The 21,179-nt window shown below is 43.2% G+C and overlaps 1 protein-coding gene across 3 annotated transcripts in view; it reads left to right on the forward strand.

Moving 5' to 3' along the window:
- tmem86a (transmembrane protein 86A) overlaps nt 1-21,179 on the forward strand; it is a 62,417-nt gene that overhangs the window by 35,234 nt on the left and 6,004 nt on the right. For 2 of the 3 annotated variants that reach the window (XM_014123798.3, XM_014123799.3), the window contains one exon: nt 5,520-5,784. In XM_014123798.3, the coding sequence (XP_013979273.1) occupies nt 5,520-5,784 (265 nt within the window). Of the gene's footprint in view, nt 1-5,519; nt 5,785-6,044; nt 6,483-21,179 lie in introns of those variants that run through there. The other variant, NM_001140997.2, reaches the window with a different exon arrangement.

The raw sequence follows: 21,179 nt of genomic DNA on the forward strand, positions 1-21,179 counted from the left end.
ATCTTGCCTTTATTTATTTATTTATTTATTTATTTATATATATATATATATATATATATATATATATATATATATATACTAAATAATAGTTGAAATTGGTTTTCAAATCAAATTAAACTTCATTTGTCACATGCGCCAAATACAACAAGTGTAGACTTTAAAGTGAAATGCTTACTTACAAGCACCCTACCAAAAGTGCAGTTCAAGAAGTGTTAAGAAAATATTTACCAAGTAGACTAAAATAAAAAGTAATCATAAAAAGTAACACAATAAGAATAACAATAACGAGCCTATATACAGGGGGCACAGGTACCAAGTCAGTGTGCGGGCGTACAGGTTAGTTGAGGTAATTTGTACATGTAGTGACAATGCATAGAAGTGAAGTGACTATGCATAGATAATTAACAGCGAGTAGCAGCAGTGTACAAAAGGGAGGGGGGGGGGGGGGGGGGGGGTCAGTGTAAATTGTCCGGTGGCGATTTTATTAATTGTTCAGCAGTCTTATGGCTTGGGGGTAGAAGCTTTTGGTCCTAGATTTGGCACTCTGGTACCGCTTGCCGTGCGGTAGCAGAGAACACAGTCTATAACTTGGGTGACTGGAGTCTCTGACAATTTTATGGGCTTTCCTCTGACACCGCATATTATATAGGTCCTGAATGGCAGGAAGCTTGGCCCCAGTGATGTACTGGGCCGTTTGCACCACCCTCTGTAGCGCCTTACGGTCAGATGCCGAGCAGTTGCCATACCAGGCGGTGATGCAACCGGTCAGGATGTTCTCGATGGTGCAGCTGTAGAACCTTTTGAGGATCTGGGGACCCTCAAACTGAAACTCTCAACCCGCTCCACTACAGTCCCGTCAATATTAATGGGGGCCTGTTCGGCCCGCCTTTTCCTGTAGTCCGCAATCAGCTGCTTTGTCTTGCTCACATTGAGGGAGAGGTTGTTGTCCTGGCACCACACTGCCAGTTCTCTGACCTCCTCCCTATAGGCCGTCTCATCGTTGTCGGTGATCAGGCCTACCACTGTTGTGTCATCAGCACACTTAATGATGGTGTTGGAGTCGTGTTTGGCCACGCAGTTGTGGGTGAACAGGGAATACAGGGGGGGACTAAGTACACACCCCCGAGGGCCCCAGTGTTAAGGATCAGCGTGGCAGACGTGTTGTTGCCTACTCTTACCACCTGGGGAGGCCTGTCAGGAAGTCCAGGATCCAGTTACAGAGGGAGGTGTTTAGTCCCAGAGTCCTTAGCTTAGTGTTGAGCTTCGTGGGCACTATGGTGTTGAACGCTGAGCTGTAGTCAATGAACAGCATTCTCACATAGGTGTTCCTTTTGTCCAAGTGAGAAAGGGCAGTGTGGAGTGCCATTGAGATTGCGTCAACTGTGTATCTGTTGGGGCGGTATGCGAATTGGAGTCGGTCTAGGGTGTCCGGGAGGATGCTGTTGATGTGAGCCATGACCAGCCTTTCGAAGCACTTCATGGGTACCAATGTGAGTGACACGGGGTGGTAATAATTTATGCAGGTTACCTTCGCTTCCTTGGGCACAGGGACTATGGTGGTCTGCTTGAAACATGTAGGTATTGACTCGGTCAGGGAGAGGTTGAAAAAGTCAGTGAAGGCACTTGACAGTTGATCCGCGCATGCTTTGAGTACACGCCCTGGTAATCCGTGTGGCCCAACGGCTTTGTGAATGTTGACCTGTTTAAAGGTTTTTGTAATGGAAATTATATGATTAATGGTTTGACTAAATGATTTCACCCTGAAAATGTATAACTGAGTGATTATAAGATGAATGTACTTGTGTGTGTGTGTGTGTAGGAAAAGTTTAAGCTTAATGATTTAGCAGTGTAAGTAAGACATTCAAGGAAAAGGGGAACTGTTAACAGACAGCAGACAACGTATGACCACTGTGAAACTAATAATAGGAAAGAGGTCTCCCCACCCAGGGAGGGGAGAAACCATTGGGCTTGCAGTAGATTATGTAACATGGGGCAGGATATGATAAGCAATGAATGTGATGGAGAAGACTTGTAAATAAGCATTGACAGTGTTAAAGAAGAGGTGGGGCATTTGTAAGGAGTATGACATATGGTATGACCAAATGTTAGGTATAAAAGGCTGTGTACATTGTATGATATTCAGAGCTCTCTGAATAAAGAACTCACCTTTTACAGACTTCTGGGACTTTGTCGAATTCTTCTATTAACCGGGGCCTTACAACCCCCGGGGAATTGGTCAAAGCATATAGTGAGTTTTGAGTTAATAACATTGGGATGAAAATTCTCGTGACAGTTTTGTTCACATCGGCTACCGAGAGCGTTATGACACTGTCATCCAGATCAGCTGGTGCTCTCGTGCATGCTTCAGTGTTGCTTGCCTTGAAGTGAGCATGAAAGGCATTTAGCTCATCTGGTAGGCTCGCGTTACTGGGCAACTTGCGTATGGGTTTTGCTTTGTAGTCCGTAATAGTTTTCAAGCCCTGCCACATCCGACGTGCGTCAATGCTGGTGTTGTAGGATTCAATCTTAATCCTGTATTGACGCTTTGCTAGTTTGATGGTTCGTCTGAGGGCATAGCGGTATTTCTTATAAGCATCCGGATTAGTCTCCCGCTCCTTGAAAGTGGCAGCTCTAGCCTTTAGCTCGATACGGAAGTTGCCTGTAATCCATGGCTTCTTGTTGGGATATGTACGTACAGTCACTGTGGGGACGACGTCGTCGATGCAGTTTATTGATGAAGCCGATTACTGAGGTGGTGTGGCGTACTCCTCAGTGCCATTGGATGAATCCCGGAACATATTCCAGTCTGTGCTAGCAAAACAGTCCTGTAGTGTAGCATCCGCGTCATCTGACCACTTCCGTATTGAGCGAGTCACTGGTACTTCCTGCTTTAGTTTTTGCTTGTAAGCAGAATCAGGAGGATAGAATTATGGTCAGATTTGTCATATGGAGGGCGGGGGAGAGATTTGTATGCATCTCTGTGTGTGGAGTAAAGGTGGTCTAGGATTGTACATGTTGGTTGTACATGTGACTTGCTGGTAATAATTAGGTAAAACTGATTTAAGCTTGCCTGCATTAAAGTCCCCGGCCACTAGGAGTGCTGCTTCTGCGGGAGCATTTTCTTCTTTACTTATGACCTTATAGAGTTGGTTGAGAGTGGTCTTAGTGCCAGCTTTGTTCTGTGGTGGTAAATAGACCACTGTGAATGATATAGATGTGAACTCTCTTGGTATATAGTGTGGGCTACAGCTTATCATAAGGTACTCTACCTCAGGTGAGCAATACATCGAGACTTCTTTAATATTAGACATGGCGCACCAGCTGTTATTGACAAATAGACACACACCCCCTCGTCTTACCGGTGCATGGAAAATCCCGCTAGCTCGATATTGTCCTTATCGTTGTTCAGCCACATCTTGGTGAAACATAAGATGTACCAGTTTTTAATGTCCCGTTGGTAGGATAATCTTAATCGTAGGTCATCAATTTTATTTCCTAATGATTGCACGTTAGCAAGAGGAATGGATGGCAGTGAGAGTTTACTCGCTCGCCTATGGATTCTCAGAAGGCTGCCCGATCTGTGGCCCCTTTTTCTGCGTCTTTTCTTCACGCAAATGGCGGGGGTCTGGGCCTGCTCCAGTGAAAGCAGGATATCCTCGGACTCGTTAAAGGAAAAAGTTTCTTCCAGTCCACAGTGAGTAATCGCTGTTCTGATTTCCAGAAGTTATTTTCGGTCCTAAGAGACGGTAGCAGCAACATTATGTACACAGTAAGTAACAAAAATAAGTTATGCCAAAAAACTAACAAAATAGCACAATAGCACACCCATCAGATTATTCTTGATTTAATCTTGCCTTAGATATAATAAATGTGTGAAATTAGTTTTGATTTAGAATGTTCCATTATCATACACCTGTTTCGAAACAGGGGCAGGGTAAAAAACACATGTCATCTATGCAATTAAATAGCGAACGGGAGACACTTTGCCCGTGGTTAATTTTCATGCCAGCCAGGTAGCCAATACTCCTGTTGTAAAGAGAAGTAATGTGCTTAATATTATTAAAGTTGAGAAATAAATATGGTAGGCCTAGAAAGCTGATGGGATCCTCCTCTTTTTAATAGATGCCATCACCCTGTTTACTCAAGCAATTACATAGCCCATAGAAATGTTGCGCAACATGAGCTCATGGCCTCATGAAGTGTTTGATTTTCGATAACATTTGCATTGATGTCAGAGTGATTAGAGGGACAGTAGAGTGCTGAATTCCAGGCAGTTAGAAAGTTTGGTAGGCTACTAATGACCATCAGCAGCATCAGAGCTTGGAGAAGTCTAATTACCATGACTACACGGTTACGCGGAATTTGACTGCCTTCATGACTCGTGACTGCAGGTGTTGTGGTTATACGGTCACCTAACAGCCCTACCCTGCAGTTGCCCTCACCCCCTCTTCCCTCACCTCTGCAGTTTAGATTTTGACCCCTGCAAATGTACGACACACTACACAAGATTCACATCAAAGCATGACCACATGACCTTTGACCTGTAGGAAGTGTTTACCAGTTATCAGCGAGCCATAGAAGAACAGAGAGTGAGAAGAGGGCACTTCAGACAAGGAGGCTATACACACAGTGCAGGCTCTGTTGTAACGTTATACTAGATTGACTACATTGCTGTTGGACTGTGCAGAATCACTGATCTACAAATGACCTTCCATACCAAATAACTACTCATTATGTGATAAAGATTAGCAATTATGTGCTTTGCCTTGCTTAAACTGATCCCTTCCAATGTGATGTTATTGTTCAGGAGAGTCGTTATTATTCAGCCAAAGAATGGCCCTACATTTGTTGTTGATCTTCTCTCGGAATTCTGTTGTTTAGAGGAATTCCTTATTCCCAGTTCCTTGTAGTAGAATGTCATGATGATACTTGTACCTGACTTGCCTTTCTTAATTCCCCCTGAAGGGATGAATAACGTTTCATTGAAATTACTTCCAATCGTCAGCTTTTGCTAGGATTATGTTGAATTTTGAACGCTATAAGTCCAAATCTGTCTTCACAACAACTGATTGATTACTGTGTTACAAACTGTGAACTCACTCACTCACTCACTCACTCACTCACTCACTCACTCACTCACTCACTCACTCACTCACTCACTCACTCACTCACTCACTCACTCACTCACTCACTCACACTCACTCACTCACCCACCCACCCATTGGCTGCATTCCAATACCTTTCTCCAGAAGTGTTCAGTCGTTCACCCCCCCTGCATTTAAAAGCATTGGATTGTGCAGGCATGGCTGGAAAAAGTTTCCACCTTATTCCTTACACCAGTCTATGGGAGAATCTCCCCATTCCTTTTAAATCCATGAGGGGGAGTGTACAGTACAGACGCACACTTCGGGACAAGGGTAGAGAATCAGATATAGCCAATCACTCACTCACTCAAGAGGGGCTGCTATAGCTTCTCCTGCTCATTCACTCATTCACTTGGGTTTTATGTTGTGTTCCAGGTGAAGAGCGAGGGCCCAAAACTGGTGCCCTTCTTCAAGTCTACCTGTGTCTACTTCGTCCTGTGGCTACCAACCTCAAGCCCTTCTTGGTTCAGCGCCCTCATCAAGTGTCTACCCATCTTCTGCCTGTGGCTCTTCATGCTGGCCCACGGCTTCAGCTTCTTAGGTGCCCACTCCAGTGCCCGCAAGATCCTGGCCGGTCTCATCTTCTCTAGCCTGGGAGATGCCTTTCTCATCTGGCAGGAGGATGGCTACTTTAGCCACGGTGAGTGATACTGGTGGCACTCCTGCCTGACTAGATTTCAGACACCTGCCAGATCTCACAACCCCTGGATAGGTGTTCAACTTACCAGCTAACCACATCATATGATAAAGCAATATGCTCGACTGCCGTCCAGTCGGCACACAACCATTGGTTGATCATGCAAGTAGCCAATAAGCCAATAAGTAGCCAATAAGCAAAAAAAAAAAAAAATGACTGTAATTAATCAATATCTGACATACTGACAAGACACAATTTTTCAGCAGCAACCAGGAACAGACTGACCAAACATCATAAACATCTAAAACTGGATATGGACCTACATAGCAGAAACTCACCGGAGGCGAGGGGGAAAGTTGAGAGGGACGGTTGAGACAGCCGAATGGGTATCTGACATTATGACGCCCTACTAGTCACACCACATCATTTCAACGTGGACAATTTGGTCATATTTGGTTGAGCTGTTGATCAATGTTATCACTATGCTTTCAACCATCTTAAAGCACAACCAAATTCCAATGGAAAAACAATGTCAGATTTTTGTTTATTTATACAACTGTGCTTCATCTAATAGCACAACCAAATGGCCTGAATTTCTGTCCTTAACATGCACACTTTCTATGAATACATAATAACTTTATAGTAAGTGTAACCCCAAAATGTGGCCACTCATTTTAAGGTTGAATAAATACTGTTATATTAATTTTGTAAGGTAAACTTCACTTTATTGAAGTAATATTGAATTGTGTTTTCAACATTTGAAGGAGATGTATTTACTGCTTAGATAGTTCCATCTGTGCCACTGGCTTAGTCCTATTATTTAACTTTGATTTCTGGTTGAGATGGAGACGTGAATCCAACATTTAATTGGTAAACAAGTTAATAGGCTATTTACTGTAATAAAATGTTGTATTGAAATGTGTTTCGATTTCAACACAACCAAATATCAGCATTGAAAGGATATGTATCGACTACTTGGATAGTTCCGTTTGTGACACTGGCTTAGTCCTATTCTTTAACCTCTTGGGGCTAGGTGGGACGCTAGCGTGCCACCTGTGGTGCACTCCATCAACAGCAGGTGCATTTCAAGAGCGGCAAATTTGAATCCAAATAAATGTCAAAATTCAAATTTTTCAAAAATACAACTATGTTACACCATTTGAAAGATAAACATCTCCTTAATCTAACCACGTTTTACGATTTCAAAAAGGTTTTACGGCGAAAGCATAAATTTAGAGTATGTTAGGACAGTACATTTACAAGAGTTGTGTGTAATGTTTTGTCAAGTCAAAGACAGGGTCACCAAAACCATAAAACCAGCTAAAATGATACACTAACCTTTTACAATCTCCATCAGATGACACTCCTAGGACATTATGTTAGACAATGCATGCATTTTTAGTTCTATCAAGTTCATATTTATATACAAAAACAGCGTTTTACTATGGCATTGATGTTGAGGAAATCGTTTCCCTCCAATAACCGGCAGTCAAGTCAGCGTCACAAATTAAATAATTAAAATTAGAAAACATTGGTAAAATATTATATTGTCATTTAAAGAATTATAGATTTACATCTTTTGAACGCAATCAACTTGCCAGATTTAAAAATAACCTTACTGGGAAATCACACTTTGCAATAATCTGAGCACTGTGCCCAGAAAAATACGCGTTGCGATACAGACTAGACGTCATGTTGGGGAGATCTAAAATCGAAAATACTATGTAAATAATCCATTACCTTTGATTCTCTTCATCAGATGTCACTTCCAGGTATCACAGGTCCATAACGAATGTAGTTTTGTTCAAAAAAGCTCATCATTTATGTCCAAAAATCTCCGTCTCGTTAGCACATGATGTAAGCCAGCCGGACTTCTCGTCATGAACGAGGGGAAAAAATATATTTCCGTTCGTTCAAACATGTCAAACGTTGTATAGCATAAATCATTAGGGCCTTTTTTAACCAGAACATGAATAATATTCAAGGTGGACGAATGCATAGCCTTTTATAACGTATTGGAACGAGGGTACCCAACATGAAGTAGCGCGCCAGGTGTCTAATGGGACATCACCGTTCCATGGCTCTTGTTCGGTCAGATCTCCCTCCAGAAGACTCAAAACACTTTGTAAAGGCTGGTGACATCTAGTGGAAGCAATAGGAAGTGCCAAAATATTCCTAAACCCCTGTGTTTTTCAATGGGATAGGTTTAAAGTCAATACAACACATCAGGTATCCACTTCCTGTCAGAAAATGTCTCAGGGTTTTGCCTGCCAAATGAGTTCTGTTATACTCACAGACACCATTCAAACAGTTTTGGAAACTTTAGAGTGTTTTCTATCCATATATAATAAGTATATGCATATTCTAGTTACTGGGTAGGATTAGTAACCAGATTAAATCGGGTACATTTTTTTTATCCAGACGTGCAAATGCTGCCCCCTAGACCCAACAGGTTAAGTTAGATTTTTGGTTCAGATGGAGACGTCAACACAACATATCAATTACTAAAGGGATACTTTGGGATTTTGGCAATCGTGGATACCATTTTTATGTCTGCGTGCAGATTGAAGGAAGTTGGTAGCTAGTGCATTATAGCGTTAGCATAATGACTGGAAGTCTATAGTATCTGCTAGCATGCAATACCTTGCTATGTATGGATAGTATGCATCCCCTTCCCCTCAAGAATGGTCTACCATATAGCCAGTTATGCAGGGTTAAACGAATCTGTGGCCACCAGACAGATTTTGACAGCAATGCTAAAAAATGACAGATAAATTCAAAATGAGAGGCTGCAATAATGAAAATATCTCAAAAACCAAGAGAGCAATTACTAAAAACTCAACCTAAGAAGAAAAACAACGCAACTGTCTTTTGCACTAAGTACACCAAGGGATCGGAGAAAATGAAAGCAATCCTGAAAAAGCACCGGCATGTTCTGCAATCAGACAAAAAAAATCGCACACCTCTTCAAGGAACCCCCACTGGTGGTCTATAAGCGTGGTTGCAATATTGGAGATAGCTTGGTGAGATCTGACCTTCCCACTCAGACACTCTTGACACCTATCCCAAATGGGAACTACAAATGTGGCTCATGCGCACAGTGCAATAGCACTATAAAAACATCCTTCTTCAGACACCCACATTCAGGTCGAAAAATCCCTGTTAGAGTTATGATCTCATGCAAGACCAAGGGAGTAATCTATCTCATCACCTGTTCATGTGGAAAAGCCTACGTAGGACAAATGAAAAGCCAATTAAAACAACGCATAGTTGAACACCACAGCTCAATCAGGTGTAAGAACATTGACTATCCAGTAGCAGCTCACTTTGTTGAAGCTAACCATCCAATCTCCTCCCTCAAATACACAGGCATTGAGCATGTTGCTCTACCAAGGAGAGGAGTTAACATCGAGATCCTACTACTACAAAGGGAGGCTTACTGGATATCCTATCTAAAAACATTAACCCCTAGTGGTCGGAATATTGACCATCATTATGTTTGGAGGAAAAAGGGGGAGGCTTGCAAGTCGAAGAACACCATCCCAACCGTGAAGCACGGGGGTGACAGCATCATGTTGTTGGGGTGCTTTGCTGCTTTGCTGAGGGACTGGTGCACTTCACAAAATAGATGGCATCATGAGGCAGGAAAATTATGTGGATATATTGAAGCAACATCTCAAGACATCAGTCAGGAAGTTAAAGCTTGGTCTCACATGGGTCTTCCAAATGGACAATGACCCCAAGCATACTTCCAAAGTTATTGCAAAATGGCTTAAGGACAACAAAGTCAAGGTATTGGAGTGGCCATCACAAATCCCTGACCTCAATCCTATAGAAAATATGTGGGCAGAACTGAAAAAGTGTGTGCAAGCAAGGAGGCCTACAAACCTGACTCAGTTACACCAGCTCTGTCAGGAGGAATGGGCCAAAATTCACCCAACTTATTGTGGGAAGCTTATGGAAGGTTACCCAAAACGTTTGTCCCAAGCTAAACAATTTAAAGGCAATGGTACCAAATACTAATTGAGTGTATGTAAACGTCTGACCCACTGGGAATGTGATGAAAGAAATAGAAGCTGAAATAAATCCTTCTCTCTACTATTATTCTGACATTTCACATTCTTAAAATAAAGTGGTGATCCTAACTGACCTAAGACAGGCAATTGTTACTTGTATTAAATGCCAGGAATTGTGAAAAACTGAGTTTAAATGTATTTGGCTAACGTGTATGTTAACTTCCGACTTCAACTGTAGGCCTAAATAGCATCATTGATGAAATAGGATTACATTGATACAAATGTGGTTAAATTTGCTGTGCTAAACCTACCCTTTGGAATAAAAATGGCAATAGTTAACCCATTAGTTTTAAAGTGGAGATCCCTCAATAATAATTCTGAAGATAGCACATTACCCTTTGGGCACATACCTGTACGTCACCTCAATGTTTAGTTTGAGTTGCCAACTTTCTTAAAAAAAAAAATCTCAACAATCTTTACACAACATGTAAAGTGTTGTTCCCATGTTTCATGAGCTGAAATGAGACATTTTCCATACACACAAAAATGTGTTTACATCCCTGTTAGTGAGCATTTCTCCTTTGCCAAAATTATCCATCCACCTGACAGGTGTGGCATATCAAGAAGTTAGTTTATTAACCCCCTAGAGTCGATTGGCGCACCGATGCGACAATCTAAGTAACATATAAAAACATCCCCATCAAAATCAGTCAGTTTAAGCTAGAGATATCAGTTTTTTTTAATTGGATGCGTCTCAATCCAACACACTTGGATTGAGACGGTGTTTGTCTAGAGTGGTGTTTGTCAAGCCATGAGACATCCCGTAATTTGGCCATTTCACGAAAACATCTGTAGCGTCCAAACCGTTTGGCCTACAAAAAACTATGACCACTCTCACAAACATGATGGTTGGTCTCCATTTTGCTCTACGACCACCACAAGTGTCAGGGGACTCGTCTAAAGTTGGTTACCCTTAGTGTGCCAACTTGTGTTTTGTAGCATCTGAAGGATTTGGGTTACAAACTAATGTGAACCCACTGAGGAAAGGGGAGATTCTCACGAACACCATGGTGTTCTCCGTTTTGGTCTATGACCCCCCCACAAGTGTCACTGGACTCATCTGAAGGTAACCGGTACCGGTTAAAAAAATGAATGGAAGTATGGCAGAAGTGTTGTGCCTACCCAATAAAGTGTTTCAATATGTGTAAAAAAAAAAAACACCTAACTTTTTTCCCATTTTGTTACATTACAGCCGTATTCTAAAATGTATTCAATTTTTTCCCCTCATCAATCTACACACAATACCCCATAATGACTAAGCAAAAACAGGTTTTTGGACATTTTTGCTCATTTATTATATCAAATATCACATTAACATAAGTATTCAGACCCTTTACTCAGTATTTTGTTGAAGCACCTTTTGCAACGATTAAAGGCTGGGCCACTCAAGGACATTACATTTACATTTTAGTCATTTAGCAGACGCTCTTATCCAGAGTGACTTACAGTAGAGTGCATACATTTTTATAACATTTTTAAATACTGGTCCCCCGTGGGAATCGAACCCACAACCCTGGCGTTGCAGGCGCCTCGATCTCCCGCAGTGGGAGATCGAGGCAGCGATAGCTGAGAGGCGCTGGTATGAGGAAAGGGAGCGCAACAGACACGAGAGGCAGCCCCAAACATTTTTTGGGGGGGGCACACGGGGAGATTGGCGGAGTCAGGCGGTAGACCTGAGCCAACTCCCCGTGCTTACAGGAGGCAGCGCAGTACTGGTCAGACACCGTGTTATGCGGTAAAGCGCACGGTGTCCCCAGTACGTGTTCATAGCCCGGTGCGCTATAGGCCAGCCCCCCGCAAGTGCCATGTGAGTGCAGGCATTGAGCCAGGACGGGTTGTGCCAGCTCAGCGCGTCTGGTCTCCGGTGCGCCTTTTCGGTCCAGGTTATCCTGCACCGGCTCTGCGCACTGTGTCTCCAGAGCGCTGGGAGGGCCCAGTTCGCCCAATGCCTGCGCGCCGCCCGTGCCGGACCAAAGTGGGCATTCAGCCTGGAGTGTGGGTAAAGAGCCTACGTACCAGAACTCCAGTGCTCCCCCACAGCCCGGTTTATCCTGTGCCTCCTCCTCGGACCAGGCCTCCAGTGGGTCTCCCCATCCTGGTCTCTCCTGTGTCGCCTCAACGGACCAGGCCTCCAGTGGGTCTCCCCAGCCTGGTGAGTCCAGTGCCTGCGCCCAGAGCCAGGCCTCCTTCATGTCTCCCCAGCCTGGTGAATCCTGGGCCAGAGCCGCCAGAGCCGCCCGCCATTCCGGAGCCGCCAGAGCCGCCCGCCAGTCCGGAGCCGCCAGAGCCGCCCACCAGTCCGGAGCCGCCAGTGCCGCCCGCCAGTCCGGAGCCGTCAGAGCCGCCCGCCAGTCCGGAGCCGCCCGCCTGTCCGGAGCCGTCAGAGCCTCCCGCCTGTCCGGAGCCGCCCGCCAGCCAGGCGCAGCCAGAGACGCCCGCCAGCCGGGCGCAGTCAGGGTCGCCCGCCAGACGGGCGCAACCAGAATCGCCCGTGATTGGGAGTCACACATAATTGCCTGTTTTTCCGTTGGGGTTTTGTGGGTAATTGTTTCTGTTTAGTGTCTTGCACCTGACAGTACTGTTTGGCTGTCAGTTTTCTTGTTTTGTTTTGTGTTCTTTAGTAAATTAAACTTCAATGATGAACACTAACTCCGCTGCGTATTGGTCCACTTTCTCAGACGATGACTTCTCTGTTTCGTCTGACGACGAAGACAGCCGTTACAGGTGGAGTGCTGCAGAGATGGTTGTCCTTCTGGAAGGTTCTCCCATCTCCACAGAGAAACTCTGGAGCTCTGTCAGAGTGACCATTAGGTTCTTGGTCACCTCCCTGACCAAAGCCCTTCTCCCCCAATTGCTCAGTTTGGCCGGGCTGCCAGCACTAGGAAGAGTCTTGGTGGTTCCAAACTTCTTCCATTTAAGAATGATGTAGGCCACTGTGTTCTTGTGGACCTTCAATGCTGCAGAAATGTTTTTGTTCCCTTCCCCAGATCTGTGCCTCGACACAATCCTGTCTCGGAGCTCTACGGACAATTCCTTCGACCTCATGGCTTGGTTTTTGCTCTGACATGCACTATCATCTGTGAGACTTTTATATAGACAGGTGTGTGCCTTTCCAAATCATGTCCAATCAATTGATCAATGGAAACAGGATGCACCTGAGCTACATTTCGACTCTCATAGCAAAGGGTCTGAATACTTAAATAAGATATTTATTTTTTACATTTTTAATTAAGAAATCAACAAAAATGTTTTCATTGTCATTTTGGGATATTGATGAGGAATGTTTTAGTTAATCAATTTTAGAGTAAGGCTGTAACAACAAAATGTGGAAATAGTAAAGGGGTCTGAATACTTTCCAAATGCACTGTATCTTCTAGATATAGGACAGACACTTCAAAACCTTATTCCTTATGGGGTTTTTAATTCTCTTTTTTGGCATTTTATGAATGTGTTATTCAATGCGTTTCTATGGGCTATAGTAGTAAAGGCCAAATTCAATATTTTGTCAAATACAATTTATAAAACAAGTTTGGGACACATGAAGGGGCCCTAAAATTAAAAAAAACAAATAGCTAAATGATCCATGGTATGACCATTTTAAAACAGTTCCATATGTCAGCTGCGAAGACCGATATTGAAGAGGAGTGGGACAACATTCCACAGGCGACAATCAACAGCCTGATCAACTCTATGTGAAGGAGATGTGTCGCACAGCATGAGGCAAATGGTGGTCACACCAGATACTGACTGGTTTTCTGATCCATGCCCTCACCTTTAAAAAATTAAGGTATTCCCAGTCATGTGAAATCCATAGTTTAGGGCCTAATGAATGTATTTAAATTGACTGATTTCTTTATATGAACTGTAACTCAGGAACATCTTTGAAATTGTTGCATGTTGCGTTTATAATTTTGTTCAGTGTACTTTCCAGTGGGAGGTGCCTGCCAGCCTATTGTCTTTTCTGATGGTGGATATAACGTTGAAGATCTGACATTGTTTCAAAGGTACAAATTTAAGAAATAGGTTAAAGACCCAGCAAACAGGACCCCAATTGGCCCCATGTAGGTATTCAGTGGGCAAGGTGGGCACAGGCTAGCCCACACTAAGCCCACACCAGCCCAACACAGGCTAGCCCAGACCAAGCCCAGCTAGAGGCAGAGGCTCATTTGAATATTTGGGGGCATGTGAAATTTTCTTATGTCCCATGCACTTATTTAAAGGCCCAGTACAGTCAAATGTGATTTTTCCTGTGTTTTATATATATTTCCACACTATGAGTTTGTAATAATACTGTGAAATTGTGAAAATTATGATAATGCCCTTTTATTGTAACAGTTGTTTGAAAAGACTGCCTGTTTTGGTGGGAGGAATTTTTGCCCTTCCATCTACACCTTTCAAACCAATATGTTTTTCCCCCAACTTTAGCATTCCACCAACCTTTTGCAGGCTTATCTTTTATGAAAGGTATTGCCGGTGACAAAGCCTCTACATTTCCGCCAACCGACCTAGTCATGATTGTGGTAAAGTTCTGCCTACGGCTTAGTATGAAATGTAGCCATAATGCTGAGGCGGCATTGGCACGCACTACGCTTAAGCTCTTGATGGGTTGCTAGGCAGCGCCCATTAATACTATCCTCCTGACAGTTCTAAACTTTGCGAGGCATGTCACTTCACCCATATCTTCACATATCCCACCACATGCACTGTTTTCTTAAACACAACTGGATGGATCCATAAAGAATTACTGTGGGAATAAATATCACTGAATGAATGATGAAAATATTGGAATAAACTAGGCAGCATAGCTGGGGCGGCAGCGTAGCCTAGTGGTTCGAGTGTTGGACTAGTAACCGAAAGGTTGCAAGATCAAATCCCCGAGCTGACAAGGTACAAATCTGTTGTTCTGCCCCTCAACAAGGCAGTTAACCCACTGTTCCTAGGCTGTCATTGAAAATAAGAATGTGTTCTTAACTGACTTGCCTAGTAAAATAAAATATATATAAAAAAGTAATAGCCTACCCATGTGTGCTCAACCATTTCAGCACTGCCTTGAGACAAGCATGGGGACTCAATCAATGTCCAACTTTATTTTCACTGAATCTCCATTTGGATATTGGTTAGGCTACAATTAGGCTGTGGAAATGTTAGCTAAGTTGAGGTGAGTGCTGCTCATGATCATCTTGTCAAGTGTCTAATTTATTAGCACTGATCAGAACCTTTTGCAAGCATGTTCAGTGCCTTCAGAAAGTTTTCATACCCCTTATTCCACATTTTTTTGTGTTATAGCCTGAATTCAAAATGGATTAAATGTATACCTTTTCTCACCCATCTAAACACAATACCCCATGATGACAAAGTAATTTTTCGTTGTTGTTGTTGACATTTTTGCAAATATATTGGAAATTAAATACAGAAATATCTAATGTACATAAGTATTCACACCCCTGAGTCAATGTATGTTAGAATCACCTTTGGCAGCGATTACAGCTACGAGTCTTTCTGGTTAAGTTGCTAAGAACTTAGCACACCTAGATTGTGCTACATTTGCCCATTAATATTTTTTTAATTCTTCAAGCTCTGACAGGTTGGTTTTTGATCATCGCTAGATTGCTATTTTCAAGTCTTGCCATAGATTTTCAAGCTGATTTAAGTCAAAACTGTAACAGGAACATTCCATGTTGTCTTTGTAAGCAACTCCAGTGTATATTCTGCCTTGTGTTTCAGGTTATTGTCATGCAGAAAGTTGAATTTGTCTCCCAGTGTCTGTTGGAAAGTTTTCCTCTAGGATTCTGATGTGTTTATCTCTATTCTTTTTCGTCCTTGCCAATGACAAGCATACCCATAACATAATACAGCCACTATCATGATTGATGTGTTGTATTGGATTTACCCCAAACATAACGCTTTGTATTCAGGACATAAATGTAATTTCTTTCACATTTTTTGCAGTTTTAATTTCAAATCAAATGTTATTGATCACATGCAGATGTTAATGCGAGTGTAGCGAAATACTTGTGCTTCTAGTTCTGACCATGCAGTAATATCTAACAAGTAATCTAACAATTTCACAACAACTACCTTATACACACAAGTGTAAAGGAATGAATAAGAATATGTACATATAAATATATGGATGAGCGATGGCCGAACGGCATAGGCAAGATGCAGTAGATGGTATAGAGTACAGTATATACATATGAGATGAGTAATGTAGGGTATATGTAAACATTATATAAAGTGGCATTGTTTAAAGTGACTAGTGATACATTTATTACATCCAATTTTTTATTATTAAGGTGGCTAGAGATTTAAGTCAGTGTGTTGGCAGCAGCCGCTCAATGTTAGTGATGGCTGTTTAACAGTCTGATGGCCTTGAGATAGAAGCTGTTTTTCCAGTCTCTCGGTCCTAGCTTTGATGCACCTGTACTGACCTCGCCTTCTGGATGATAGCGGGGTGAACAGGCAGTGGCTCGGGTGGTTGTTGTCCTTGATGATTTTTTTGGCCTTCCTGTGATATCGGGTGGTGTAGGTGTCCTGGAGGGCAGGTAGTTTGCCCCCCCGATGCGTTGTGCAGATTTCACTACCCTCTGGAGAGCCTTACGGTTGTGGGGAGAGCAGTTGCCGTACCAGGCAGTGATAGAGCCCGACAGGATGCTCTCGATTGTGCATCTGTAAAAGTTTGAGTGTTTTTGGTGACAAGCCAAATTTCTTCAGCCTCCTGAGGTTGATGAGGCACTGTTGCACCTTCTTCACCACGCTGTCTGTGTGGGAGGACCATTTCAGTTTGTCCGTGATGTGTATGCCGAGGAACTTAAAACGTTCCACCTTCTCCACTACTGTCCCTGTCGATAGCGGGGTGCTCCCTCTGCTGTTTCCTGAAGTCCACGATCATCTCCTTTGTTTTGTTGTGAGGTTGTTTTCCTGACACCACACTCTGAGGGCCCTCACCTCCTCCCTGTAGGCCGTCTCATCATTATTGGTAATCAAGTCTACCACTGTAGTGTCGTCTGCAAACTTGATGATGTGAGTTGGAGGCGTGCATGGCCACGCAGTCATGGGTGAACAGGGAGTACAGGAGAGGGCTGAGATCGCACCCTTGTGGGGCCCCAGTGTTGAGGATCAGCGGGGTGGAGATGTTGTTTCCTACCCTCACCACCTGGGGGCGTCCTGTCAGAAAGTCCAGGACCCAGTTGCACAGGGCAGGGTCGAGACCCAGGGTCTCAAGCTTAATGACGAGTTTGGAGGGTACTATGGTGTTAAATGCTGAGCTGAACAGCATTCTTACATAGGTATTCCTCTTGTCCAGATGGGTTAGGGCAGTGTGCAGTGTGATTGCGTCGTCTGTGGACCTATTGGGGCGGTAAGCAAATTGGAGTGGGTCTAGGGTGTCAGGTAGGGTGGAGGTGATATGATCCTTCACTAGTCTCTCAAAGAACTTCATGATGACGGAAGTGAGTGCTACGGGGCGATAGTCATTTAGCTCAGTTACCTTAGCCCTCTTGAAGCATGTGGGAACAGCAGACTGGGATAGGGATTGATTGAATATGTCCGTAAACACACAAGCCAGCTGGTCTTCACATGCTCTGAGGATGCGGCTAGGGATGCTGTCTGGGCTGGCAGCCTTGCGAGGGTTAACATGTTTAAATGTTTTACTCACATTGGCTGTGGTGAAGGAGAGCCTGCAGGTTTTGGTAGAGGGCCGTGTCGGTGGCACTGTATTGGCCTCAAAGCGAGCAAAGAAGCTGTTTAGTTTGTCTGGGAGCAAGACATCGGGGTCCGTGAGGGGGCTGGTTTTCTTTTTGTAGTTCGTGATTGACTGTAGACCCTGCCACATACCTCTCGTGTCTGAGCCGTTGAATTGCGACTCTACTTTGTCTCTATACTGACGCTTAGCTTGTTTGATTTCCTTGCGGAGGGAATAACCTACACTGTTTGTATTCGGTCATGTTTCCAGTCGCCATGCCCTGATTTAAAAGCAGTGGTTTGCGCTTTCAGTTTTGCGCGAATGCTGCCATCAATCCACGGTTCCTGGTTGGGGAATGTTTTAATAGTCGCCGTGGGTACATCACCACCGATGCACTTGCCAATAAACTCACTCACCGAATCAGCGTATACATCAACGTTGTTGTTCGACGCTATCCGGAACATATCCCAGTCCACGTGATCGAAGCAATCTTGAAGCGCGGAATCAGATTTGTCGGATCAGCGTTGAACAGACCTGAGCACGTGCGTTTCCTGTTTTAGTTTCTGTCTATAGGCAGGGAGCAACAAAATGGAGTCGTGGTCAGATTTGCCGAAAGGAGGGCGAGGGAGGGCTTTGTATGCGTCGCGGAAGTTAGAGTAACAATGATCCAGGATTTTGCAAGGCGGGTCGCGCATTCGATATGCTGATAAAAGTTATGGAGCCTTGTTTTCAGATTAGCCTTGTTAAAATCCCCAGCTACAATAAATGCAGCCTATGTGGTTTCCAGTTTACATAGAGTCCAATGAAGTTCTTTCAGGGCCGTCGAGGTGTCTACTTGGGGGGGATATACATGACTGTGATTATAATCTAAGAGAATTCTCTTGGTAGATAATGCGGTCCTTATTGCAAACAGGATGCATGTTGTGGAATATTTTTATTCTGTACAGGCTTCCTTCTTTTCACCGTGTCATTTAGGTTAGTATTGTGGAGTAACTACAATGTTGATTCATCTTCAGTTCTCCTATCACAGCCGTTAAACTCTGCAAATGTTTTAAAGTCACCATTGGCCTCATGGTGAAATCCCTGAGCGGTTTTCTTCCTCTCTGGAAGCTGGGTTAGTAAGGACGCCAGTATATTTGTAGTGACTGAGTGTATTGGTACACCATCCAATGGTTTATTAATAACTTAATCAGTCTCAAAAGAATTCAAAAAAAGATCTATCTGCCAATAGGTGCCTTGGCATATATAATTGAGGCATTGGAAAACCTGTCTGGTCTTTGTGGTTGAATCATTGTTTGAAATTCACTGCTCGACTGAGGGACCTTACAGATAATTGTATGTGTGGAGTACATGGATAAGGTAGTCATTCAAAAATAATGTTAAACACATGTTAAAGTCCATGCAACTTATGTGACTTGTTAAGCTAATTTTTACTCCTGAACTTATTTAGGCTTGCCATAACAATGGGGTGGAATACTTATTGACTAATGACATTTCAGCTTTTCATTTTTTATTAATTTATACAAATTTCTAAAACAATTCCACTTTTACATTATGGGGTATTGTGTGTGTGTGTGTGTGTGTGTGTGTGTGTGTGTGTGTGTGTGTAGGCCAGTGACACAAAAACTCAATTTAATACATTTTAAATTCAGGCTGTGACGCAACAAAATGTGGAAAAAGTCAGGGGTGTGAATACTTTCTGAAGTCACTGTAGCTTAACAAGTGAATTATTTTTGCTCTTCAGTCGTAGTCAATTAGTAGCCTTTTCCTACTCCTGACCAAAAGGCTGCGACTTAACTTAACCAATAATGTGATTTTGTTTCACTGAATCTCCATCTATTTGGTTAATTCTATGGCTGGGCAAACAGCCTAAGTGGAGATGGTATAGCTCATGTAGGCCTATTATTTTGCTCGATCACATAAAGGCAACTTCAAAATGCCTGCGGTTTGTGAAATATAAACACGAGATGATATAGATGACTATTATTTTCTATCTGTAACGGCTGTCGTAATGTAGAGATGACCAAGGCGCAGCGGGAATATGAATGCTCATCTTTATATTTTATTTAAATAAAGTGAACACGGAAAAAACAAGAAAACAAAGAACGACAGACCGACAGTTTCGCAGGGTAACAATAAGCAGTGCAAAATCAACTATCCACAAAACCCCAGGTGAAAACAAGCTCCTAATATATGACTCTCAATCAGGAACAATGAAGTACAGCTGTTCCTGATTGAGAGCCACACAGACAACAAAGAAATACACAAACCAGAAAACCCCTAGACAACCAAAAACCAGAACATACACCCAAACCCCGGAACACATAAATATAACACCCCTCTACACTACACATAACCCCCGGACCACATAAAACAAATACCCTCTGCCACGTCCTGACCAAACTACAATAACAAATACTCCCTCTACTGGTCATGACGTGACACAATCGGTATCAGCAAGAAGATACTCTCAATGTAAGACCCTGCCCCTGCTCTCTAACAAAGCGGAGTGAGGGTAGGAAAGAGATGAAACGGGGGTTAAAAGCATGGGCTTGCCTTGGGCTCCATTTCAAAATAAAACTTTTTTATATGACAGCGGTTCCCCACGCTGAGGTGACGCAAGTTTTGTGGCAAAAATATTATTTGGATTTTATTATATTTATGTTTATTCTTAGCCTACTATAAAATCTATGTGTCTTGACTGTGATCAGGGTAACCTAAATGTGCCTTGTTTGTTTAACCTCTAAAAGTCTAAGCCTTGGGGGGGTTCTACTAAGCTAATATATGGAATTGTTTTAAGATGGTCGTACCATGGATCACTTAGCTATTTGATTTTGCCACTTTGGCAAAGCACAGCCCCCACACCACTAAAGGGATATCAACAGGCCAATACCATGTTACCCTGTGACAAGGCTGTGTATAGCCTACGAAGATCTCCCCACCACATTAGCCTGAGGACAGGAAGGAAGGAAGAGCGTGAGCAAGCCAGTGACTCAGCCCCCGTAATAGATTCAGAGGCATAGAATCCCAGTAGAGATAGGGGAGCCGGCCAGGCAGAGGCAGCAAGGGTGGTTTGTCACTCCAGTGCCTTGCTGTTCTCCTTCACACCCCTGGGCCAGACTACACTCAAGCATAGGACATACTGAAGAGATGAGTCTTCAGTAAAGACTTAAAGGTCGAGACCAAGTCTGCGTCTCTCACATGGATCAGCAAACCGTTCCATAAAAATTTAGCTCTATAGGCGAAGGCCCTGCCTCCAACTGTTTGCTTAGAAATTCTAGGAACAATAAGTAGGCCTGTGTCTTGTGACAGTAGCATACGTGTAGGGATGTATGGCAGGACCAACTTGGAAAGATAGGTAAGGAGCAAGTCCATGTAATGCCTTGTACTGTGCGTTAGCAGTAAAACTTTGAAATCAGTCCTAGCCTTAAGAGGCTAGCACTGGGGTAAATAAATATTTTTTGGTTCTAGTCTAGATTCTAGCAGCCGTATTTAGCACTAGCTTAAGTTTATTTAGTGCCTTATAGGGTAGCCGGAGATTATAGTATCAAATCAAGTGTTAATGGTCACATACACATGGTTAGCAGATGTTAATGCGAGTGTAACGAAATGCTTGTGCTTCTAGTTCCGACCGTGCA

Source organism: Salmo salar, chromosome 10 (genome assembly GCF_965601325.2).
Source record: "Salmo salar chromosome 10, fSalSal1, whole genome shotgun sequence".
Taxonomy (NCBI): Eukaryota; Metazoa; Chordata; class Actinopteri; order Salmoniformes; family Salmonidae; genus Salmo; species Salmo salar.